Source organism: Microtus pennsylvanicus, chromosome 12 (genome assembly GCF_037038515.1).
Source record: "Microtus pennsylvanicus isolate mMicPen1 chromosome 12, mMicPen1.hap1, whole genome shotgun sequence".
NCBI classification, from domain to species: Eukaryota; Metazoa; Chordata; class Mammalia; order Rodentia; family Cricetidae; genus Microtus; species Microtus pennsylvanicus.
This window is the reverse complement of record NC_134590.1, coordinates 12,944,288-12,970,111: the sequence shown is the minus strand read 5'-3', so window position 1 is coordinate 12,970,111 and position 25,824 is coordinate 12,944,288. Positions and strand designations below refer to the sequence as shown.

The window sequence follows — 25,824 nt, the reverse complement described above, 5'->3', positions numbered from 1 at the left end:
TCTCCTAGCGACTCGGGCAGCCGTGGGGTAACATGCCACCCACGAACCGGCAGTGGTCCTGCAGCTGGCGACACCATGGCGGAGCGTGGGCAGAGGCTCCAGCTCTCGACTTTGCCTCGCAGGCCGCTGCAGGAGCACCGGAACTGCGGGCCCTGGTAAGCTCGGTGCCGCTGGGGCTCAAGAAACTGCTGTTCAGGGAAGCCTGGGTCCCCTGGGCTGGGAGGGGAAGGGTCTTGCTGCTTGGAATTGCCTTTCGCGGTGTCCCCTGTGCCCTTACTATAGAGTGAAAAGTCCAGTGCTGGATTCCCTGTCCCGAAAGAGCACAGCCTTTTGGGTTCCTTTGCCACAAGCCCAGGAGAAGTCCTTTGAAGTCCCAGGCCAGATAGGGACACACACAGGCCTCTAGGGAGCCTGTACTACCTCAGACCTCTGAGCTCCAGCCTTCCGCACACAGTTGGGGAGTAACCAGCTCTTTCAACAGACCCCTGGTTCAGTGCATGGCATCCGCAGTACCTGGAGTCTGTAGCCCTTCAGTTGGAGGTTCTAGCCCAGCAGAACCCTTGGTGGGAGATGTTTGAAGTCCTGGGAAGACAGGTCACTACTTGGAGGGTTGGTGAGCAGGGAAAAGGATTTTATTTTCCCCTTGCTTGAGAGTGAGTTCTGGTTGGTGAAGAGGCCTTTCAATGGGCAATGAACAGGGCAGCAGGCCTAGACTCAGAAAGGCTAGAAGCTCACTACGTAGCCCAGGCTCGCCTTAAGATGGTGGTCCTCCTGCCTCAGCCTCCAGAATGCATGATTTGAAGTGTGCAACCAAACCCAGAAATCTGGGCTCTTGTTTTCTTACTGTGAAACGAGACATGTTAGTGAATCAGCCTTGCAGTTCCGTGAGGACCCTTGGGACGAACCACACATAGAATACAGGGCTCTCTGTATCTCTAGGAGCCCTTATGAGTGCTTGGGAAGTCGTAACACCCACCCCCTGCATTGAAAACCTATCTGCTTTGAAATAATTGTAGATTTGGGGAGATGGCGAATGTCCAAAGTCCTACAGAGCCTTCCCTAGTGGCTTCTGATGGCACTGTCTTATGTGTCTACAGCCCGCCACCACGCCAGGAAAGTGACCTTGGCACAAGGTCCAAGTGGTTAAGCAAGACCTCTGCATTTACCAGCTCTCACGTCTGTAGAATTTCCGTATGTATACTTCAAGATTCCAAACTGCTTCATAATCAGGATTAATTACCTTCCCCATTGCTGTGGAAGAAGAGCTCACCCAAACAGAGAAGGGCTGGCTCTGGCTCATCTTTTTGGGAGGTACTGGTCTCTGCCAGTGAGGGAAGTGGGGAGCCCAGACAGCCTCATCCACAGAGGTGAGAGCTCTTGGCAAGACTGCATACATCGTGGGCGATCAGGAGCACAGATAGGTGGGAAGCAGAGCAGGCTAGAGAGGCTTCATGTCCCCCAAAGTTCCATAAACTCCAAAAAGAGCGCCACCAGCTGGAGACCGAGTGTTTAAACACGAGAACCTCTGGGGGACATTTTACATCAACCACACAGGAACAACCGTGGGACCCTCATTGTCAGTCTTTCTTCCCCTGACCAACCACAAATCTGTTCCCCAGTTCTGTAATTTTGAGCATTTTAAGAGTGTTACCTAGGGGCTAGAGAGCTGGCTCAGCAATTAAGAATAGTCTTATTCTTAATACTCTGGAAGATGCTGAGGACTGGAGTTGGGTCCCCAGCACCTCCATCAGGCAACACACAAGTGCCTGTAATTTCAAGTCCAGGGAATGTGATAAATAAGTAAAAATAAAAAATAATGCTAGCAAGCTAGCAAGCTAGGTCATGCTCTTTTGATACCGACTCTTCTCACCCATAAAGCTTGTGCGATCCGTCCATGCTGTGCTTGTCAATGATTTATTCACCTGGTTGCTTAGGAGCGTGCCCTGTGGCATGTTTGTTTCTTTATGCACTTGAAGGCATGCAGGCTAGTTTCAGTTTTTGACTATTGTGAACAAAGCTGCCACGAACCTTTATGTACATGACTTTGGAAGAACATATATTTTCATTTCCTTAGGGTAAATGTCAATGTACCATATATGAATGTCTGTGAAAATAACAAACATTCAGGAGAAAATGGTTCTAGTTTTATATCATTGGTTAAGCAAGATTATTTGTGGGCCTAAGCAGATATGGAGAGTTGAAGTTGGAGGCGTAGTTTGGTTTGCAAAGTGCTTACCTACCATGAAGCTTTGGGTTCAACCCCCAGCACCCTAAACCCAGGTGTGATGGCTCACACTTATAATCATGGCATTCGGGAGCTGGAGGCAAGAGGCTCAGAAGTTGAAGGTGGCTCAAGGTGTCCTCTACAAGGCTGGTTTGAGAGTAGCCTGGGCTATAGGAGGCTGTCTCTCAAAATGTATGAATAAATAAAGGCAGAAAGAAAATGCAGAGTTCAGCTTTTATCTATGGGAAGATGGGGCAGAAGAAAGCCCTTCCTCTTATACATCCACGCACCTCTCAGAACTGAAAGGGAGGTTAGGGAGACTCAGCTTCCCTCAGGCTTCCGGCCAGTTTCAGAATTCTGAGTCTCAAACTAGGTACTATGCAGTTCCCATTTTGAGATGTATGGCTGTACTAAAACAAAGACATTTATTGTTTTAATTTGTTTAATGATTTTAGGAAGCGCTTGGGTGTTTAAGTTAGTTATAAATATAGAATATGAGCTTTATAAAGATAGTTATTAATGGGGAGGGTTATTTGCTAATAGGTAGAGCTGACTGGTCATAAACCCCAAGATGAGGTGTGGCTCAACACATCCATACATCGAGCCGTTTGGAGAGTGATTTATTAAGGACAGGGAGAAACTTTCTGCAAACTCGTTTTTTTGGTCCTTTCATGTAGATTTTTAGAATGCAGTGAAGTTAAGCTCTTCCAACACACCTGTACATTTACATATGGCAAAGAAGATTCTAGGGTTCACTGGAAACCACTGAGAACCAGGCTAAAATCTCTTAAAAATGTGTGACGATGATTAGAGCAAAGATTGGATTTAGTATAAAACAGGACAGGCAAAAAAGGGAAGACAATAGCTGTCAAAATGTCTGAGGCAGGCTGACATGGGTTCCGAGGCCTGCCTTTATCACTGGTTGTGTATCTAGATCTGGTATCATTTTCCTTCCCGTGTACCATCTGTCCCTTCCATCTCGTCTCTGTGACCTGACTACTCCGTCCTAGTGGGGTCCTGGAGGGGAAGCAGAGAGACAGCGGCTGTGTGAAGTCAGACGTGAGTCTGTGGTTCACCTGAGGTAAACAGTGGAAGACCATCTGTGGCTCCATGAAAATATGCATCTAGTGGCCCAAAACTTAGAAAACCTTTGGCTTCTAAGGGGACCTGAGATGCCAGATAACGCAGGAGAAAACTATAAAAATGATCAGCTCCAGCGTGCAGCTAGCCGCCGTTCACTGCTGCTTTGAACTGCATTAGAAATCCCAGGCCTGCCACCTCTTAACCATAGCGCTTTTTATCTAGAATTTATTTTTAATGTTTCTAGTCCCCCCTCTATGTTTGTGTATATGTGTGTGTGTGTGTGCACGCGAGCACCTGTGGATATGTGCACTTGAGTGTATGTGCCCATGGAGGCCAGGGGCTTTGGGTTCCCTGGAGCGAGTTACACCTGTGTAGCTTTTGATGTGTGTGCGCGTGTGTGCATGTATGTTTGTGTTTAATTTCTCTATGCCTCATGTCAGCTATAAATAGGAATAACACTAGTACTGACCACATGGACATTTAAATAGGCTGATGTATGAAAGCACTTAAAGCAGTTCCCGTGTGGTGGGGAGTTCTCCAACTGTGTAGCTGTTAGGAGTCTTTAAAGAAAATTTATCTATTTGTGTGTGTGCGCGCACACACGTTCTTGCACACAGAAGTCATCGTGTGTGTGTGGAGGTCAGAAAACAACTTTTTGGAAACAGTTCTCTCCTACCATGTGGGTCCAGGGATTAGGCTGGTCAGCAGGCACCTTTGCCCACAGAGCCGCCTGTCAGGCTTTGTACCCCCCCCCCACACACACACACACAGAGAGAGAGAGAGAGAGAGAGAGAGAGAGAGAGAGAGATATCTAACTGACATGTTGTGGGCTTCATGCAGCTCATGGACTACCATTTCCCAGCCTTCCTCCTGAGTTGAAAGGGGAAACCAGACCTATCTTAGTTAGGGTTTTATTGCTATGAAGAGACACCATGACCGCAACAGTTCTTATAAGGAAAACGTTTAATTGGGGCTGGCTTACAGGTTCAGAGATTTACTCAGTTATCATCATGGCGGGAAGCATGGTGGCAGCGTGCAGCAGACATGGCACTGGAGAGGTAGCTGTGAATTCTACATCTGGATCGGCAGGAAGCAGGACGAGAAAGAGACACTAGTTTGAGTGTTTGAAACCCCCAAACCTGCCCCCAGCGACACACTTCCTCCAACAAGGCCACACCTCCCCATAGTGCCACTTCCTGTGAGACTGTGGCGGCCATTTTCATTCAAACCACCACAAGGGCCCACTGAGGGTATCTAACACACAAATTCATTCAGTTACAGAGGGGCTGCATGAGTTACCCTTCTCATCCCCATGAAAAAAATACCAACGCAAAGCCACACATGCGGGAAGGATCTCTTTGGGCTCAGGGTTTGAGGTGGAAGTGGCTGTTGTGGTGGGAAAGGCAGGGCTGAGTTCAGGGTGTGAATCCTGCAGCTGGGACTCCACACCGAATGGAGAATACCAGCGCCTCCTCTCTTCAGTCCCCGCCTCCAGTCTGTGGCATGGCACTACTCACATGCTAGGTGGTTCACCCTCCTCAGCTAGCCCTCCCGGAAGTGTCCTCATAGGCGTGCCCAGGAGTGTGTCTCCTAGGCGATTCCAAGGCCAGTCAAGCTGACAGTGAACTCTTCATCACAACAGCTGCATTGCCACTGGGACCCCAGTTCTCCCTGTCACACTGCTGTCCCTTGTCTCTGGGTGGGGAACCGGCCTGACTCTTCTTCACAAACACAATGGATTTTTTTTTTAACGTGGCATAAGTAGTTAGAATAGCGAATGCTTCGATTTACACATGGATGGCACAGGTAAGACTTTGAAATAGGGTACTCAGTAAAACAGCATCTGCGTTCGGAATACATGCACTCAGGAATAACTAATGCTACAAGGATTGTGCTTGTGCAGGCTAAGGTCCAGGTCCCCTTCACAACAGTGGCTTTGCCTAAGTGGGTGATGGGAGCAGGCCCTGGGGACACAGCAGGACACACAAGGATGGGGCTTGCAGAACATGGTTAACTCAGCCTCCTGTGACTGCCTCTTCCTCTGTCCCCCCGCCCCACCCCCCACAATAGATGGAGGCCAGCCTCCTCATCCCCTCCTCTCACCCAGGTCCTGGGATGCACATCATCTGACTTGTGTCTTCTAGGCACCTGGAGACCCTGCCTTCCAAGAGTTTCATGAAGCCCAAGAAGCTGAGGTTCCCGGGACCTGTGAACAGCCGGCGCTGGGTGTTTGTGAGAGAGGGACTGGATGACTTCAGGAAAGGCTGTCCCCGACACCAGCACCCCAAGGATGTCTCCCTGCCTCATGTTCATCACAGACTTCTCCAAGCTACCCCCAAGAAGAGGCAGAATGGACTGCCTGAGGGTGCTGCTCTGTTACCCAAGCTTCCACAGACGAGGAAGGCATTCCTAGAGGGTGTGGAAGATAGCATGGCCCGGCACCCCCTGGCTCTCTACCCACAGGGGGAAGAAGCTCTGCCCCCTGAGGTGATTTGTCTGGGCTTGAGGGCGTGCAGTCGGGGGAGGGGCTGAAAAGAATTCTTTCCAAGTGCCCAGGAGGCCCTGGGGTGCATGTTATAGGAAAGGAGATCATACCCCCAGCTTCCTGTGCAGTCTTTTAGCTCACCAGAGCGTCCCACACAGGCAGTTTGGGCTCTCAAACCCTCTTTGTTGACTTTGCCTTGAGACTTTCTAGATACAGGACGCCAGGCAGGGACCTGCCCAGTCTCACTTAGGTCTCTTTAGCCCAGGGCAAAGAGATTTTATTTTTTAAGAACTCGCTAACAGAAGGGTAGAGACGGGAGAATCTGAAGGGCATGGGGAGAGGAGCAGGATTCACCCTAACCTCCAGGCCAGGCCTGAATAGGAACTCTGTGGTGTCACCAGTGTCCCAGGCTGCTCCTAATCCGTCTTCAGAGCCCTTGGCACATTTACCCCGTTTCTATATCTCAAAACGGCACCCAGTTTCCAGCAAGAAAGAAGAAATGGCTACCTTTTTCACTAAGCTAATGATAGTTTTTCTATGAATGGCTTCCTCATTTGACCTCCGCTAGAAAGCTTAGAAATGGTTTCTTACTTGACCGCCACAGCCTTAAACAAATCCTGGGCTGTGTGTGTGAGATCTGAGGAAGAAGGCAGACGGGGTGCGGCAGGAGGTGAGCAGGAGCGGCTCCCCCCCCTCCCCGCAGCCTGTCCCGGGCTAAACAGGCAAGTACGGGTGCACCATCCCCTTGCTCAGAACCCTGTCTCGCTCAGAGGAGCCAAGCCCCTGCCTGGCTTTGAGGACCCTCTTATCTGCTGCTCTCCCAGCTCTGCCACCCACCTCTCTTATCCCGCTCCAGCTGCAATTTCTGATCAGTGGTTTTCTACATGGCTTTTTTCTTCCCGGAGTTTCAAATAAAGAGGTGGTTCTACCGCATCTTGTGGCGCATGGCCATGGCACTGGAGCGTGGTTCTCATTCCCCTGTCCGATTTACCTACCTAGGTTTCATAAGCTTTGTTGTGAGGCAGGGTCGCCTTATGGTGCTGACCTGGGTCTCCAGTTCAGGTTTGACTTCACAACTGCAGCAAAGGAACAACACTTCTTTTTCATGTGATCCCAGAAAAATCCAAACCCGCAGTCTAGTTTCCGTGGTTCACTTGGTTCACGAGCCTGCTGCATCCCTAAGCTAGTCACTGTGGCTCTGGTGTGGTCTTGCAAGAATGGAGGTGTGGTTAGGACCAAGTGAATGGGGGAGGAGGGAGAGGTGGATCTTGGTGTGGGGGGGGGGTAGGGGAGGGTCATGTGTATGTTGAGATACGTGTGCCTGTGTAGTAGGACGAAGACAACCTCATCTTTAGTTCCTTGGGTGCCGACCATCGTTTTATAGAGACAATGTTTCCTACTGTCCCAGGACTCACCAAGCTGGGTAGACAGGCAGGTCTCTATTACTTTAGCCCTAAGATTGTAAGTGTGCACCACACCCAGATTTTCTTTTTTAGTATGAGTTCTGGGGGTGGAACTCAGGTTCTCCTGCTATCAAGGCAAGCACTTTACTGGCTGTGCTGTTTCCCCCAGCTCGTGAGGTGGTTCTTCAGAGGAAAATGCAGACACTGTAACCATAGGGGAAGAGTGATGCCTGAGACGCCAGCAGTCAAGAACCACGGAAATCCAAGGAGAGACACTCCAAGTTCTGGGTCCTTAGGGGTCTGGGGGAGCCTCACAGGCGTATTTCTAGAGGAGATGGAATCATAGCACAGCCTGAGCACCCAGTGTCCAGGTGACAGCCTGCAGTGCGTTACCCAGTACAAGGCTCTACGAATGGCATTTGAAAAGGAACATCAGAGAAGCGACTTGGTACCCTTTGTTACAGAATCGGGGGCCCGTTTCCTGCAGTGCTCACCCTACCGTACCCCAAGTCTGCTTTCTCTTTGCAGCTCTTATTGCAGGTGCTGGAGGTACTCGACCCTGAGAAGAACTTGGAGGAGACGTGGGCTTATTGTCGGGATTCCCGAAAATTATTGAAGGGACCCACAGAACTTGAAGAAAAATGTTCTTCTCAGGTGTGCCTGTGAGTACTGCTGACGTCTTTGCCCTGATGAACATCCTAGGATGCTCTTATCATATTTAGAACAATTTTCCTAATTTGGGTGCTTGGTTTTGTTAGTTAAAAAAACAAAACAAAAAAACCCTCTCAGTCTCATTTAGGCCAGACTGACCCCCATCTTGTCATGATGCTAAGGATGACCCGATGCCTGATCTCCCTGTGTTTTCAAGACTGGCATTTTAGGCCCATGCCACCACTCCTGGCCATCTAGAATATCTTTTAAAGAAGCAATGGCAATAAGGATTTGCGGCAGAAGACAAGCCGTGACTCTGCTCAATAAATAAACATGGGCACCCATCTAGCTTTTATTTGAGAAGAGGATGGCAAAAGGCCTGATGAATTGACTTTATTCAACATGGCAGGCCAATGGTTGGTTGGATAATTATATGCACATGTGTGCACCTATGTGTAACACAGGGAATTGTCAAGGATGCGCTCGCTAGCCATTCTTACTATTCTGAGACAGGGTTTAAGGTAGCCCAGGCTGTCCTAAATTCTTCATCTTTCTGCCTCTATTTCCAGTGTGCTGAGATTACAGGCTTAGGCCACGACACCTGGCTGCTGCTTGTCATCCAAAGCAATTATAAAATCTTTTATTTTTGGAGGCCCTGTTCATCTTTACATAAACCATGCCCATAATTGCTTCCTTCTCTGAATCTTTCTAAAGCATGAAACTTAGTTAAAAATTCTTTTGTGCCCCGTTCTTGCTCCTGCAATCCCATATTATTTAATAATGTAGATGTTGATTGACATAAGTAAGTTTCAGCATAGGCATGGGATGAGACGTGTTTACTTCTGAAACTGGGTGAGCTCACTGATGGGTGCTGAAGTAGGTAGGGTGATCTGTAGACCGCGGTGACAAGGATCTCACTGTTACTGCATTGCTTGCTCTCTGGTATATCTGGGAGAGGGATTCACCTCACTCCTGCCCTTCCCACTGGAGAGAGAACCTGTGGGGTGCACAAGTTCTTCTCCCTGTCCGTGCTGGAGGGAAGGTCACCCCTGGTGGGGACTGGGTGGAGGAATCTGCCAGTTGATGGTCATCCATGAACAAGTCCTCTTGGACATAAAGCCACGCCCTCTAACGTGGCAGCCGCTTGTCATAAAAGTGATGGTTTGGCTTCTGTCTTCACTGTTTATATTGTCTCTCAGGTTGTGCAGAACCTGCACGCAGAAGAGAGGAACATTATGCATGGAGACATAATCTATGATATAGTAAGACAATAAAGGCAGCATCTGTCTTTCACTTTGGGCAGTTTACATGGTTAACCCTGAACAATCTCTAAGGCAGTGGCTCTCAACCTTCCTAATGGTGCAGCCCTTTAATATGGGTCTTCTTGTTGTGGTGAACCCCAACCACAAAATTATTTCATTGCTACTTCATAGCTATAATTTTCTACTGTTACAAACTATAATAGAAATACCTGATATGTGAATCTCCGAAGGGCTCACGACCCACAGGTTGAGAACCAGTGTTCTAAGGTAAGACATTGCACACAAGTGGGCATTGATCACCCACGTACTCAGAAGAAGTCTAGCCGTAATATATTAATATGTTAGCATATCATAAAGGAAACGTGTAATTTCAAAGAGGTGAGCTTGGCTGTTAGCATATACATTTGTTTCCTTTGGCTGCTGGGGAATTTTGACACAAACTTGGTGGCTTATGGACATGTTCTTCCAACATTTCCTAACAGCTCTGAGCCTATAGTCTGTAATGATGATCACAGCTGACATCAGATGTCAGCAGGGCTGTGTTCCCTCCAGAGGCTGCAGGGAAATTTGCTCCTTGCTTCTTCCGGTCTCTAGTGGCTGCTGGAGTTCCATGGTTTGTGACCACATTGCTCCAAACTTGAAGACCAGTAGCTTCGTGTCTCTGTCTGGTGTCCTCACGTCGCCTGCTCTCGTGTGTCAGGTCCACCCCTCTCTGTCCTTCAAGGACGCCTGTGATGGTGTGTGTGACCCAGCAAGATAATCTAAGATAATCTCCCAGTCTCAGAAGTGTGGATGAATCACGCCTGCGAAGACTCTTAAAAAGTGGAGAACCCCAAGCTCCAAGGATTAGCACTTGATCTTTTTAGAGGCCTCCATGGCCCTCTCAGAGCATGAGGTGACACTGCCCCTCCTGAAAACAAGCTCCCTTGGCCAGATACCCTAGCCTTCCCTCTGAGAAGAGCCTTTGAAGCCGGCACCCAAACTCATTCCCTCTTGATCCCACAGCAGTCAAGTTTCCTCTTCGGTACCCACTGAACTCCACTGACCTTGCCCTTGGTCAAGGTCACATTGACATCTGTTCTGCCACATCAGTGACTTTGCCCATTGTCCTGACAAAATATGTGTCAGAAGCAATGTCAGGGGAAAGGGTTTGTTCTGGCTCACAGTTCCGAAGGGTACAGTCCATCATGGTGGGGAAGACATGGGGGTAGGGCAGCCTCACCGCCAAGGCACTAGGAAGGTACTCCAGGGGCCCGTTTCCTGAAGCCCAACATAGAGTAGAGAGTTTGGGGCACAAGTAGGGTCAGGCTATAACCCTCAAGCCCTGCCCCAAACAGTTTTTTCTACCTTCTTTCCAGAAGTTCCATAATCTGAGCAGACCCAGCTAACGACCAAGTACTAAATATCTGAGCTTATGCGGTACATTTCCCATTCAGACCCTAGCAGTAATTATACAAGTGTTTTCTAGCCACCACACTGTCATCGAAGACACAGTGAAGGCACCAGTCTAGACTGCTCCATGGGTAGGAAGGTTTAATTGGGCATCAAACTGCCAAAGCTATCTCTGGGTTGGGGGGTGCAGAGAGAAGAGCAACATGGTGGAAAAGCAAGCGGATTTGATGTAACAGCAAACAGGATGGGGGCTCTGAGCTGATGCTGGCTGTTCAGATGGACTGGGAACTAGATGTCCTTGCCAGAGGAAGTCGGCCTTGGGGTTTCTGGTCAACAGAAACTGAATTTTAGCCTCTGTATACCTAATAATCTTTCTTTTTACTTGGCCAAAGTTCTTCTGTTTTCTAAACATTGTCACCAGCACTGTCATTTGGGGCAGGGGATCTGTGTTTCTACCGCACAACTGTTTCCATAGCAACTGACACAACTGATGACATCATCTTTCCCTTTAACACTATTTTTTTTTCCTTCTGAGACAGGGTTTCACTCTGTAGACCAGGCTGGCCCTGTGGCAATCGTTCTTCCTTCCCAGTGCTGGGATTACCGATGTGAATCACTGTCTTTCTTTAGCTTCTGGAACATTCTTTTTCCTTGCTTTCTTATTGTCTTCAATTTGATTTCCTTTGAGTGGTTTCTCTATCTATCTATCTATCTATCTATCTATCTATCTATCTATCTATCTATCCATCCATCCATCCATCCATCCATCCACCCACCCACCCACCCACCCACCCACCCACCCACCCACCCACCCACCCATCCATCCATCTATCTATCTATCTATCTATCTATCTATCTATCTATCTATCTATCCATCCATCTATTTATTTATGTTGAGACATGGTCTCCCTATGTAGCTCTAGCTGTCTTATTTGTTTGTTTGTTTTGAGTTTTAAACCTTAAAGTACTTCAGTTTCTGTACATTCACACCCAAGTGATCTTGGCCACTTTCAAGTGGACAATTCAGGATTTGTCCTTGGGCCTGTAGTTAACACCAGGGACTGTACAGATGGAAGCCAAACTCTTCACTTCTCTCTGTGGTCCTCCTCTGCCTTTCACAGCTCAGGAAATAGTGAGGACTTAGCAACCAGTTGCTTCCAGAATAACAGCAATCTGCCAACAAATGGTCATTGTGAAATCTGAAGCGCTCTATTTTACTAGTGTTATTAGTAATCCTAGCATCGCGAACACTGCTGGTCTGTTCCACTGTCTCAGAATAGCTTACTAATTTGTGTGGTGGCTCTGAGAATGGCCCCCATAGATTCATATATTTGAGTGCTCAGTCACTAAAGCGTGGGAAGGGTTAGGAGGTGTGGCCTTGTTGGAGGAGGTGTGTCACTAGGATGTTTCAAAAGCTGACACCAGGTCCAGTCTTTCTCTCTCCCTTCCTCTCTCTCTTCTTCCCTCCCTCTCCCTCCCTCTCCCTCCCTCTCCCTCCCTCTCCCTCCCTCTCCCTCTGTCTCTTGCCTGTGGATTAGGATGTAAACAAGCCCAAAGTAAATACTTTATAAGAGTTGCCTTGGTCATAGCATTTCTTTGTCACAATAGAACAGTAACTGAAACAACTGGTTTCATGGCCTCCAAGCCTAAACCCTACTTTCATTTTCTCTCTCTCTCTCTCTCTCTCTCTCTCTCTCTCTCTCTCTCTCTCTCTCTCTCTCTGTGTGTGTGTGTGTGTGTGTGTGTGTGTGTGTGTGTTTCTACCCTGTTTTAGACAGGGTCTCTTGGTGGTTTGCAGCGGGCTTATGAGCTTGTAGGGAGTCTCCTGTTTCTGCCTCCTCCCTCCGTGGGAGATCACTGGGATTACAGACTTGTGCTGCCCACCCCGGCTTTGTGTGCTTTCTGAGGATTCTGAGGATTTGAACTTGGGACCTCATACTTGTGCAGCAAGTGCTTTACCCATGGAGCCATTTCCCCAGTCCATTCCCCTCTTTTTAAAATTAAAACAATTACATTTTCATTTACTTTAGTGTGTGTGGGTTATATGCGTACCTCTTGACAAGAGGTCAAAGGACCACTTGTAGGGGTTGGTCCTCTCCATTTTCAGTGTGGGTCCTGGGCATTGAGCTGAGTGGGTTGAGGTTGGCCTAAGGTGCACTCAGCAGCAAAGCTGTTTGGTCCCGAAGTCTGCTTGTCCTCAGAGCAAACCCGATCGTCTCACACACTTGGGCATCATTCCTGCGCTCAGCCTTCCCTTGATGCTTCCTAGTGCAGACAAAAGTCACACTGGACTGCACGTGCTGTGCATCCACACCAAGGCTGTTGCCTGGTCTGATATTTAGCAGGTCCAGTGCTTTCCTCTTCCGGGTCTGTGCTCAGTGTCATTTAGGGGAGAGACTTTCTCTGTAGAAATGAGATAATTTTCTGGAATCCTCTCCAGCTCTTCCCCCATTTACTTTCTCTTTATCTTGTTCCTGAGTATCTGGCATATGCTGGTCTGCCTGTCAATCTGTCCTTGCTCAGTTGAAGGCAAGTGAAGACAGCAATTTTGGTTGTATTTACAGTTGAAGACCGATTCCTAATGCTTCATCTCCAGCCCATATTTGGTGCTTAGGAAGTATTTCTTAACTGATTGGAAGGCAAGTTAATCTGTGGATATATGAAGAAGATGATAGGTTTGGGGAATTCTGTGGGGATGCCTTCCTCAGGAAGGGATATGAAGCTAGGCTGTAGCTCAGTTGTTATGAGTGCTTGCCTAGTGCACACAAAGTCTTGGGGTTAATCTCCAGGACCAGCTAAACAGAATTCAGAGGCACATGGCTGTAATCTAAGTATTTATGAGGTGCAGGTGGGAGGGTCCGAAGTTTAAGGTTCTTCCTCTACTATGGTGGACCTCAACCTTATGAGTTGGATATTGGGAGACTGGGTTTGACATACTCAGACTTACATTCAGCAGTGAGCACTTGGCCTGAAATTTAGATAAAGAATTGGGTTTTGGGAGAATAGATAGACAATGCAGAAACACCAGTGAGCGCCTTTCACAGTAGTACAGAGAAGCAGACATTGATGGGCTGGATGTCAGAGATTGTAGTGGCTCTAGATGGCACATGTATTAATACATGATACTCATAACTTTGAGTGTCATGACCCTGGATCTAATGTTCTTAAGCTTTACTCAGTATGACTAGCCATGACACACTTGTATTTCTAGCACCAATGGGGATATGTGATCTTTGACCATGACCTTTTAGAGACCTTGAGAAGTCTGATCTCATTTCTCAATGATACCAGTTGAGACTCACTTGGATTTATTGAACCTCATCCTTCTTTCTTTGATAATCTCATTGTCTTTAGGCCCAAGAAGATGCCAGTGTCACGTTCAGGCCAGTGGCTTTGCGAAGAAAAGCCAAGCGAAGTGAATTCTCTCTATCAAGACAGTCTCCTTCATGACAATGTGCGCAGAGGGGTCCGAGACTTCTGTGACTGGGCCAAGGCTCTTGTAAGTTAGCGGTGACTTGTAACCAGAGGCTATGCGTTCATTTCCTGGCTGTCCAGTCCCGAGTAATCACACAGAAACTTATATTAACTACAAACTTTCATATTAACTACAAACTGGCCTACTAGCTCAGGCTATTATTAACTAGCTCTTTCAGCTTAAGTTAACCCATAATTCTTATTTATGTCTAACCACATGACTTAGTACCTTTTCTCAATACGGCATTCTCATCTTGCTTTCTCTGTGTCTGACTGGTGACTGTGTCTCTGCCTTTCCTTTTCCCAGAATTCTCCTAGTCTGGTCACCCCACCTATACTTCCTGCCTGGTTACTGACCAATCAACGTTTTATTAAACCTATACGAAAATTTTTAGTCAAAATATTTTATATACATATTCATTACATTTATTAAATTATGTATTTGTGTGTGTGCGCGCTCGCATGTGCATGTACATGTCACAGTGACAGAGGACAACCTGTGAGAGCTGGTTCTGTCCTTCCATCATGTGGGTCCTGAGGTTCGAACTCAGCTTATCTAGCCTGTTGGCAAGCACCTTTACCAGTTGAGCGATATTTCGAGCCCTAGTTAATGTATCTCTCTAGTCCTATTACATTAGCAGGGACTATCCTCCAGACCCGCATATAATCCGATGGGTTTAAGGGAGAAAGAAGAGTTACCCAGAAGCACTTGGGGACTGAGGCCCAGTGAGGTCTAGATGCTGAACTGCTTTTAGGCGCTGTTCTCAAGTCCTGCTGGCCTCTTTACCTGACTTTACTCTCAAGTTTCCCCCAACACATAACAGAACTCATCGCCAAAATTAATTAAGGCTGCATTGTACCAGTGTGAGGTCTGGTGGGGAGAGAGAAACCATTCTTCAACAAGGCCGAATCCAGGGCTTTCTGTGTGGACCGTGTGTGTCAGAATGAATCCCCACAATTAGGGAGAGGATGCCTGCTTCCGTAGGATTGTATAGGACAGTTTGACTCCCACACCTTCCCTCATTTCTGCTGGCGATTCCTCTTCCTGCCCTCCTCTCATGGTCTTGCCATGTCCTTGCAGGGAAGTTCGCCCCTCGAGGAGGAGTTCATCCTGCAGCAGTTTGACCTTGACTATCACACCAGATGCTGCTGTGCTGTGCTTCCTGCTATGAGAGCCGAAAAGCGTTCTGTCCTGAGCCAACTGCAGGAGGCAGAGCTGTGCCATAAACCAGACCGCGAGAGGCGACTGCAGAGAGCACAGGTGACCACAGGAAAGCAAGCCAACAATCTAAGGAAACTGAGTTACGTTAAAGCCTTATGTGCTCTTGAAGTCTGGCTCTCTGGGGCTCTGGCCTTTTAAAGCCGACCTCTCAGGATGTTATCATACTTAGTAAATATTTGATTATAGAATTGATATTTGATATCTATGATAGTGGTTTATGTGAAGAAGACATACCGTTTGAAACTGTTACTGACTCCCCACTTTCAGAGAGTCTTTTAAAGTGTTTCCTATGTTAAAACTGTAACATTTAATGAGAATATTAATGAATGCTTATTATTTATAACCAATAGTAATACAGTGATTGTGAACACTGTAAATCTTATGCCCAATGAATTCTTATTTGAATCGAATTGACCGCACATTGTTTTTGTTAAGAAGTTTTAAAACACTTTTTAGGTGTGTGTGTCTGTGTGTCTGTGTCTATGTATGGATATATGCACATGACGGGAGGTGCCTGTGGAGGCCAGGGGCGTTGGATCCCCTGTAGCTGGCATCACAGGTGGTTACGAGTCCGTGTCAACCTTCTGCAGGACAAACCCTTCATCGATGGTCGACCGTCCCTGAGAGAACATGGCGGGTGCTGGAACAAACCCCGGTCCTCTGGAAGAGCGGTGAGTGCTCTTACCCTCTGAGCCGTTCTCCACCACAGCTCCTTTCAGGATCTCCTTCTCCTCGCAAACTTGGAAGCACGCCTGAAGAAAGAAGAATTGCAGCAGCATTTTGAAAAGAAGTGACATGGGGAGCCATGACGATGCGGTCTTTTTAACTTTCTGTTCCGTTCCAGTGTAAATAAACACACATGCCTCATTGTGTGAGCGAACAGCAGACCTCAGTGCCTGTGTGAGCGGGGAGTGTCTTCCTCAGAGTCAAAAACAGCACATTATCTCTAATTAGCTCGGAATTACCTGTAATTTTTTCTTCACACATCTTACTATGTAGTTTTAGTTCTCTGAAGAGAAAAACAGAAGACTTCTCTCAGGGCGAGGAGATGGCGCGGTAGATAAAATGTTTGTTGCATAAACAGAATGAGCTAAGTTTAAATCTTGAGAACCCGTCCAAAGCCAGACACAGGAGCGCATGTCTGACACCTCAGCTCCTCCTATGGTGACATCGTGGCATCAGGGGTTGGGGGATTCCCAGAAACTCAGAGCCAGCTAGCCTGGCATCTCAGCAGGGAGCAACAGAGACCCTTCCTCAGCACTAACAAGTGAGGGCTGGCGCATAGCTGTCCCTGTGCCTCGAACGTGTGTGCAGAAGCATATGCACTTCCACGCAGGCTTGCACACGCATGCTTGCACACGCATGCTTGCACAACACTCTCACATGCGCGCACACATACATACACACACACACAGTGTTTAGTGGGTGCAGAATTCTAGGTTCACAGTTTTGGCCTTTACTTCAGTACTACGGAGCTGTTGCTCCACCGTCTCGACTGAGTTATTTCTGATGAATCTTACGAGATGCTTGACCTCTGCTTCCCAATGTGCTGTTTTCTTCGGTTGCTTTTAGATGTTTCTTTTTGTCAGTGGTTTTGAACATGCATACACACATGCACACACTCACTCACACATGCACAAACTCATGCATGCACACACTCACCCACCCACACACACACATGCACACACACACACACATACGGTTCTTTTCAGACTTATTATGCTAGGAGTTCCCTGAGTCTCTTCGACTATTGGACTTATAATTTTCATGGATTCTTTTGATGGATGTGTTCTGACATTTTCATACATGTGTATAATGTTCTTCTTTCATGAACTTTGAAAAAAATTGACCATTAGTTCTTCAAGTCTGTTTTTGGCTTCTCAGTGTTTCCCCTACATTTGAATGGCACATGAGGAGGCTTGATGCTGTGTCCCAGCTCCCCGCTTCTGTTCTGTGTTTTTCTCCTTTGCTCATGTTTTTCTGTCCATAGAGCTTTAAATTCCGTGATTTCTTTCCCTGAAACATCGGTGGTTTTGTCTCGTAATTGCAATCTTCATGTCTAGACGTCTGATGGGCGTTGGCGCTCCATGCCTCCACCTATTATTTTGGAACACACGAGGTCCAGCTTGAGAACCTGCTCTGGTGTCTTTTTGTCAGAACCCTGTGTTTGCTCTGTGTCAGTTCCCATGAACTCGCTTATGTCCTCGAGATGCGCTATGATTTCCTGCATCGCTCCATGTCTGCTGGTTTTTTGAGTGGATGCTAAGCATTATGGGTTTCACCGGAATGAGTGTTTGGGGCACTTAGGCATGTTTATAAATATTTTTGGAATTTGTTCTGGGATAGGAAAGTCTAGTCTTTGGGGATCTTGCTTTAAAGATTCCTTGAGAGTCTCAGGCTGTGTATTTCGTAGTTTTGAGCAAGACCTTCAGTGTGTTCTTCTGGTCCTGAGAACAGGAGGAAGAGGCAGCTGGCCCCAGCCCTGTGCAGCTATCAGGCCCTTTCCCTCTGGTGCATTTAGCTGGTCCTTCCCCTGATCTTGGGGGGTTTCCTTTGCATGTGCAGAGAGGGAACAATCACCTCACCCCACCCCACCCTCTGCAGCCCGTGTCTTTTCTGTGCGGTGGGCTGTAAACTTCTGCTGCCTGGGTATCCTTGGGCTCCTGATCCCTCTGCTCCCTCAGTCCGGTGAGTCCCTTGGGCTGCTTCTGGGCTTCCCCTCCCCCTTCCTAGGGACTCTATGTAGTCAGCAGGCAATTATGGCACTTATTTTGTTTGTCCCTTCCCTCCCAGGGATTACTGTCCTGGTTACTGAGGCCCAGTGTCTTGCAGGCTAATTTTTTTCTTTTTTCTTTTCTGTGCTCCAAATGCGGAAAGGAGGAGAGAAAGTCAGTCTGTATTCTGGAAATGCAAGTCCCCTCCTTTGGCTTACTGCTCCCCAGTTCTCAGCACTGCTGTACTCTGCCCTCTGTTATTCTTTACATCTGTTTTTCCCCTCCGACCATAGCCCTGCTCATGCATTTGGTCTGAAGTTCCCCTTTCCCTGCGAAGATCTCTGCCTCTTTTTAGATGAGAGCATGTGTTAATTTTGCTGTGGTATCTTTTTCGTCTAGGTACATTGGTTGAGATTACCAATAGGTACATTGGTTGAGATTATTGTGTTCTTATTTTCCACCCCTCTTAGCACTGTGGGCCCTTAGTTTTCTATTTTCTCTTCTCTCTGTTTGCCAGTCCACCTGTCTGCCTATTCACTCACCCAGCAAACATTTCTGAGCGTCTGTGTGTTCAAAGGTGTTGGTAGCAAATGACACAAAACTGGAGGAGTACTTCATGCACTCAGGACTTACGGTCTAGCAAAGTCAACAGGCAAGTGATTAACTGCAACAGAATGATGTCTTGTGTGTACAAGTTAAGAAGAAATGACCGATCCAACAAGCATAGGGTGTGGGCAGGTTCAATACAGGCTTCAAAGAAGAAATTATGTTGTGTGGAAGCATAGAAGATCATTAGTACATCAGCAACCTCAGTTCTTCAGCTGGGCCACACTTCTGTCCCTACTCCTTCACCCCATTCCAGTTTCCCTCCTTTTAATTCAACAGTTCTCTGAACCCTTCTCCCCCTTCCCCCAAGGATATTTGGCAATGTTTGCAGATGGTATTTTGAGTTGTCCTAACTCAGCGGGCACCACTAGCATCTCAAAGATAGATGCCAGGAATGTTGGTTGTTAAATATCCCACCGTGAGGAGGTCAGCCACCTCACCTCAGCAAAGAATGATCACATCCCAAATGTCAATAGTGGCAGAGTTAAGAAACAACACTGTAATTTAGCAAATATTTATAGAGCACCGGCTATGTCCTACATGCCGCTGAAGCTAGGGAGGTACAGTGGGGAACAACCTCCAAAGCTTGCGTTCCAGGGGGCGCAAAGAGATGCAGACAATGAAATTATACAGAGTATATCAGGCAGTGGCCAGTGCTGCCGTGAAAACTGGGGCAGGCAAAGAAGCCAAGGTGTGATGTGAGGCTTGCAGATATTTAAATTGGGCAGTCAGGGAAGATGCTACCAGAGACAGCAGAAACTGGGCATAGGAAGGATGAACGCGAGGCCCCAATACAGGAGTGTGATGGGCGGGTTCTAGAAGGGGGAGGGAAGTCAGGATGCTTGCAGAGAGTGTGCTAAATCCAGCCCTAGGAGGGGCTGCCCCCGTCAGCTGCAGTGTTTGATGTTTTAGACTCCCAAACACCCCACACTTTCCATTACATAGTTTAAATGCTGATGAGAGGAGCCTGAGAAATGGCGTTGCTCTTCCAGAGGATCCTAGCTGGTAGTTCACAATTGCCTGTAACTCCAATTTCAGAGGAACTGATGCCCTCTTCCGGCCTCCTCGGCACCAGTCCTCTAATATAGAAGGGCCTAGAGGAACGGCTCAATGTTTAGGAGCATTTGTAGCTCTTGCAGCGGGGACCTGGGTTCGGTTCCCAGCACCCACGTGATGGCTCACAACTGTCTGTACCTCTGGCCCCAGGGATCTAACGCACTCCTCAGCCACCACAGGCATTAGGTACATATGTGATACGTGCAGGCAAGTATTCATGCATGTAGAACAATCGTGAAAGCATGGATGTGAGGACAGACCCAGAACCGTGCGTTCACATTCTGTGTTCCACTCAAGAGTCGTCTGTTTGTGATAAGGCAGCCTGCAGCACTCACTGCATCTATGGCATCTGGCTTGGAGCCAGCGCAATGTTGTCTTTACATCCTCGGTGCACAGCAGTGGAAGGAGCAGAGAAGAGAGGGAGACCCACTCGTTCTCCGTATTTTCTCTTTCCATTAGAGGGCTAGAAGCATGATCCCAGGGCTCAGCATAGTGCGGGGCTTGGTGAGTTCAACTGAACAGTTTGGGACCTTGAAAAAGACTCCAGTGAACCAAACTGTTCAGCGTGAAATATGTGATTTTTACCTGATTTCTACCTGCTTTGCATATGTTCTCTCCCATAATCCTCAGGACACTCTTATGGAGTTAGAAATCTGTTATTTCTGCTTTGATGATAAACTGATAACTTAAGGGGTATTGCCCGTGAACTCGCAGCTACTGAGAAAGGGAAAGACTGGATTCAGGCCTAGATCTGTCTGCATTCAAGGCCATGTTCATAGGCGTTACTCTGTTTTCCTAATTATGAATATGCATGCTTCTTTTGTAAAAAAAAAAATCAAAGCACATTGGAACTTTGTAAAATAATTGGCAAGGACCAGCTGTAAATTCTAAGCAATGGCACACTTTTCATAAGACGAGCCTTAGGTTATTGTTAGATTATTGAAGCGATCAACCAATCAATAAACAAGTAAGTACTGTCAACTAATGACCCAGGAATTACAGTCAACTAACGACCCAGGAATTATGTTACCTTTTCTAGAGTCCTCATAGGCCAAAGCGGGTGAAGATGAGGTACGGAGCCTGGTATCTGAAGACCAACTTGTGGAAGAAGCAAAGAGCGGATGAACCTTTGGTTGATCCCAAGATTTCACACAAAGCTCAGGATGCTAACTTTGAAAAGCATCTTCGGGAGCAGGTATGTACATGTGCTGAGATTTGGTTGTCTGAGTCACGGATGATCACTGCCTGGTTGGGCACAGAGGTTCCCCCAAAGTCCTAGGGCATATGTATCAAAATCAGCAACAGGAAAGGCAAGATGAGTTATGTACCGCATATGGTGAGCAAGACTTGAATTCTGTCTTCATAGTAAGCACGCTGCCTCTGAACTGAGACAGCACGCCTAATGTTTTGTGTTTGAGACAGGGTCTCACTGTGTAGCCCTGGCTGCCCTAGAACTCCATACATAGACCAGGCTGGCCTCAAACTCAGAGATCCTCGTGCCTCCTGAGTGGTGGAATTAAAGGCCTCCGCCCTCAGCCATTACTACCATTTTGAACAATGTTTCTATGAATGAATGTTTGAAGGGCAGGTGGCCAGGAGGGACCCCCACAGTGCTCAGAACTGGTGTGATGTCATGAAGTTTCAGGTGACTAAGGGTGGAGCTTGTTTCCTCTCGGCAAGAGGTGACCATCACAGGATCAGGACAGCCCTTGGGACGTTTCATTAGAATCCAGTCGTCACGGAAGCTCTAAGAGAGGGGACAAAAGCTAAACACTTGGAGGTGATGGAGCAGCAAAGCCGCACCACCATGCAGAGGCCCTGTTCTACCGCAGATTAGCGGTGTGCTCGCCTGTCTCTTGTGCACATGCAGCTGCTAGAGCAAAGGTCATCGCCGTTGCTCTGGAAACAGGGAGGCGTTGACACAGTCTCCACCAGACTCTGATGAGCACATTTGTGGGCGGCTTCTCATTTCCAGCAGACTAGGGTGTCTCCAGACACTGGGTGGGAAACCCTGTGCAGATGTGGATACTTCATTAGAAATTGCCTGTCAGGCCGCCCTGCAGGTCAGAAAGCTCAGACATATGGTGGGTGGTCGTTTTTCTGTTTCCTTGTGCTGGGTATAAAAAGCTGTTTTTTAGGAGTGAGGTATGCCGTAACTCTGTTAGCACAATTCTGAGTGCATGGTATAAGAGTGCCCAAATGTATGAGAATTAAATTCATAACTAATATTTTATTCTGACAGCAAAAAACTATGTATGGTGTCTGTCAGAGTACTTATGGTCAGTTAATGAACAAGTAGTATCTTTTCTATTTGGGTAATGTGGTTGGTATAATTATTACAGTGATGATTATTCATTAGGAGATCTAGACACAGGGAGGAATCAAAACGACAGAATTGTTCTACGGCAGTCTTTTCGGAGCATAGTCTTGCATATGTAGTCCAAGCTGGCCTAGAACTCACGATCCTCCCAAATGCAGGGATGACAGGTATGTTGTACCATGCCCAGCCCGCCGTGGTGTTGATCAGTAGCACTTTCGTCGCACCCAAGGGAGGGTTGAGCCTGTGCACTGCAGGTGCGGCTACAGTGGTCTGTCAGTGGGGAACACCACCGTGGCAGTCTTACCGAGAACCCGAGAGTCTTCACTGACCAACTGGGTTTGGGTGGTGAAATGAGCTGAAAGAGTTGAACCCCAGTATGTGGATTTCTACACCCACTCTTTGAGTTCAAATAAATGTAAAGGAAAAAAAAATCAAAAGGATGCTTGACTATCCCGAGGGTTTGGGACCAAAGCAAGTCTGTTTTTGATTATTGTGCCCTTTTAATTAAGTTCTGTAAATTGTGGGGCCACTGAGATGGCTCATTTGCTTCCCTTACCAGGTAAATGTAAAAATTAATTAAAATCTATAAGTGGTGGATAGATTCTCTCGTCAGTGTTTAGATATATGAAGTCAAAACTTTTCAACTGCTGAAATCTGTTGTTTACCCTTTATTACAGTGTAAGAAAATAAATGGGCAGAGGGTTGAAATTAGAAGTCTTTGAAAACCCTCATTCCTTAGCTGATGAACCTCAGAGTGAGAAGGCAGTGCCTATGGGGGGGGACTTCACAGTGGGGGACCTCACAGTGGCTCCCCCCTAGTTCTCCTTTAATCTGCTCTTTTAGGCGGAGCTGCTTGCAGGCCTACACGGAACTGTGGCCTTTAAGGACTTCATTCTAAGCAGGGGTTACAGGATGCCCAGGGTGAGTGAAGAGCCGGTTTGCAGAACCCTGCTGAGGGCTTTGAAGAAGACAGTGGGGATGAGAAGTACCCTAACATAATCGGAGAGTCGTCTCCCGGCACCCTTAAACCTCAGGAAGGATGCAGTCAAATAAAACAATGTTATGAGCTGGGTGGCACATGTCTTTAATCCCAGTACCTCAGAGGCAGAGGCCTTTAATCCCAGTACCTCACGAGGTGGTGGTTTACCAGGAAGATTCTAGCGTACGTCCATCTTAGGCTGGAGCTTCATCGTGTCTGCTCAGAGAGGAGAGGCATGGCGATTGCCTCACTTCCTTCTTCCTCCCAGCATTCTATTCTGTCTACTCTACCCACCTATGTTCTGACCTATCAGGCCAAGCAGTTTCTTTATTAATTAACCAATGAAAGCAACAGATAGAATATGACCTTCCCACATCATTTTGATAGAATATGACCTTCCCACATCATTTCCCCTTTTTCCGTTTAAACATAAACGAAAGGCTTTCACTTTAACATAGTAAAATTAAATATAACAAAACAGTTATCAAGTAAGAATTACAGTTACAATTTTATATCTATTTTATCTTTTATCATAATAAAGGAAAATAACTATAACTATCTATCTATTCTTCAACTCCATCAAAGACTCCAGAAGGATATAATATTACCTAAGTAAATGAGAAGTAAGCAACTTACAAAACTCTAGAAATCACAGAGACATCTCGCTGCCTGGACAGTCACCCAAAGTTCCTCTATACCATTGGCTCTCTGTGAGTTCAAGGCCAGCCTAGTCTACAAAGAGAGTTCCAGAAGAGCCAGGGCTGTTACACAGAGAAACCCTGTCTCAAAATCAAACACAAACAAATTCCGCATTGCTTTCCAGATGGAGCCCTTTGGTCCGTCTTCCTGATGTTTCGAAGTCCACTCTCCTTGGCACCAAAGTGCATGGAGTAGAGTGCACAGTGCGTGCCTTGCACAACCTGTTACTAAGACACCCAGACACCCAGTGCACTCAAACAGTTGAACACTAAGCATAAGGGACCAAAGTCTTAGCTAGCAACAGGCTGTTCACAGCTTGCCATAGGGTCCCTCAGGCTTTGCAGAGGACAGAATAGCCAAGCACTCAAATTGTTAGAACAAGATACCAGATTTCTTTTTCTTTTTTCTTCTTCCATTTTTCTACCCCCTGTCTCCCCCTTGTTATTGTTTTGAGATAACGTCTTATATAGATAGTCCAAGCTAGCCTCAAAATCACTGTGTACCTGAGCCTGGCCCTGAACTTCAGAGCCCCCTGACCTGTCCTCCAATTATGAGCTGTGTAGCTATATGCCGCAACATCTGCTTGGATTTCTGTTTTCTGAGGGACAGAAGTAGTGGTGACTTATGTTTAATGTCAAATAAATGAACACATTGAACATGCTCAGAACCAGCCTGGCTTTGGGTAAATTTAGAGCATGGGAAGGAGATTTAGGATTCAAACACTCCACCGTAGAGTTCAATGGAGTGTCTTCTTTAGCTCCGAGCGTCAGTGATAGACCACTGGCTAGATTTCCTCTATACTCTATGTATATACTCTATTCATATGCATTTGATAGCTGCTTGATCTGCATAGAAAGTCCACATAAGTTTGTTTATATATATATATTTTATGTAGAGTATGTAAAACATGCTTATTAATATTTTTATGTTGTGCACTTTATATACTTTTGTATATTATGTAGGTATATTTGTTTTTGGTGTTTGTTTTAGTGACCTTGAGCCTATGATCCCCTTGTTTCTAACTCTTAAGTGCTGGGGTTACAGGCATGTGCCACCGCGCCTATTACTGTGGCCCACTGAGGCCAGAGGAAGGACATCAGGCCTCTCTCACTGTTTGCTGTATTCTCTGAAGACAGGGGCTGTCACTTGACCCGAAACTCTTGCCTCGCTTAAGGGGATCTGTGGGAGTGAAGTCTTTAAGCTGGGGCATTAGAGAAGGAGGGCTGTGTAGCTTTCAAACAAAAACTTTCTAATGAAAAGATCCTCATTTTTTTTCTGTAGTTCCTTGAGAAGATATATGCTGTCGAGAAAGGTAGATCTGAAAATATTGAGACTTCTAAGAAACTCACGCCAACAGCGAGGCATCCTGGGAGAAGATGAGGCAGCATTTATTGACTGCATACTCGGGTTTTCTTCCATTATTTTAATTATTAAGTAGGACATGGTAAGTGCCCACACGGAAACTTCAACCTGGCAGCATCTATAAATATAAAACCCGACACAATGTTTCTAAATGGCTTTAATAGATTTTTGTATTATTTTTAGTTATGTATAGTTGTGTATGTCTGCATGGGGGTGTGTACACATGAATGTAGGGGCCCTCAGTGGTCAGAACTGGTGAGCCCCCTGAAGCTGGAGTTACAAACAGTTGTGAGCCACTGTGTGGGTGTTGGTAATTGAACCTTGGTCCTCTGGAAGAGCAGGTGTACTCTTAACTCCGGATTGAGCACTCCAACCCCCTCAATCAATGTCTTGTTTGTTCGTTGTCTTCTTCAGGCAGAGTCTTGCTCTGTAGCACAGGCTAACCTCTACTTAGTCACCCCCAACCCCAGAGTAGCCTCTCAGGGCTAGAGTTACAGCTGCCCACCAACATCCGTGGCTTAGCATTTTGTGTGTTACCAACTATGAAATCTAAATTCATGTAGAGTCTCCTCAAAGTTTTGTGCTATGAAAATTACGTAAGTATATTAGTTCTTTGTAAAAATAAAATCATAAGTAAAGGCAAAATCGCTCTTTTTTATTGTTATAACTTTGAATGGACTCCTCTTGTCTTCCTTTATGGTATTATTTTCTTGCATTTTGAGTTAAGCTAACTCTTCTTAGGTATGTTAGACTCGCTAATAAATGTGTACTTGCGATGGAAGGTCATAGGTCAAAAAATTTAATGGAAAATTAAGCTAACATGTTCTGTTACATTTTAAAGATAAAAATTTATTCGTGTATGCATGTGGCTACTCTCAGAGTCAGAGGAGTC

At 46.7% G+C, this 25,824-nt stretch overlaps 1 protein-coding gene across 1 annotated transcript; it reads left to right on the top strand.

Moving 5' to 3' along the window:
• On the top strand, window positions 1–25,604 carry Fam47e (family with sequence similarity 47 member E). Its single transcript, XM_075942959.1, has 9 exons — window positions 1–155; window positions 5,452–5,794; window positions 7,724–7,857; window positions 13,855–13,999; window positions 15,056–15,235; window positions 15,787–15,867; window positions 20,612–20,767; window positions 22,736–22,813; window positions 24,852–25,604. Exons 1-9 carry the CDS (start codon window positions 76–78, stop codon window positions 24,948–24,950), a joined length of 1,296 nt encoding a protein of 431 aa, XP_075799074.1. The 5' UTR covers window positions 1–75; the 3' UTR covers window positions 24,951–25,604.
• Window positions 25,605–25,824: the final 220 nt, after the last annotated feature.

Coding starts and splice junctions, on each gene's coding strand:
- Fam47e (XM_075942959.1), top strand. CDS start 76: ATGGCGGAGCGTGGGCAGAGGCTCCAGCTCTCGACTTTGCCTCGCAGG. Junction 15,868..20,611: donor CCCGGTCCTCTGGAAGAGCG/GTGAGTGCTCTT, acceptor TACCTTTTCTAG/AGTCCTCATAGGCCAAAGCG. Junction 20,768..22,735: donor AAAAGCATCTTCGGGAGCAG/GTATGTACATGT, acceptor CTGCTCTTTTAG/GCGGAGCTGCTTGCAGGCCT.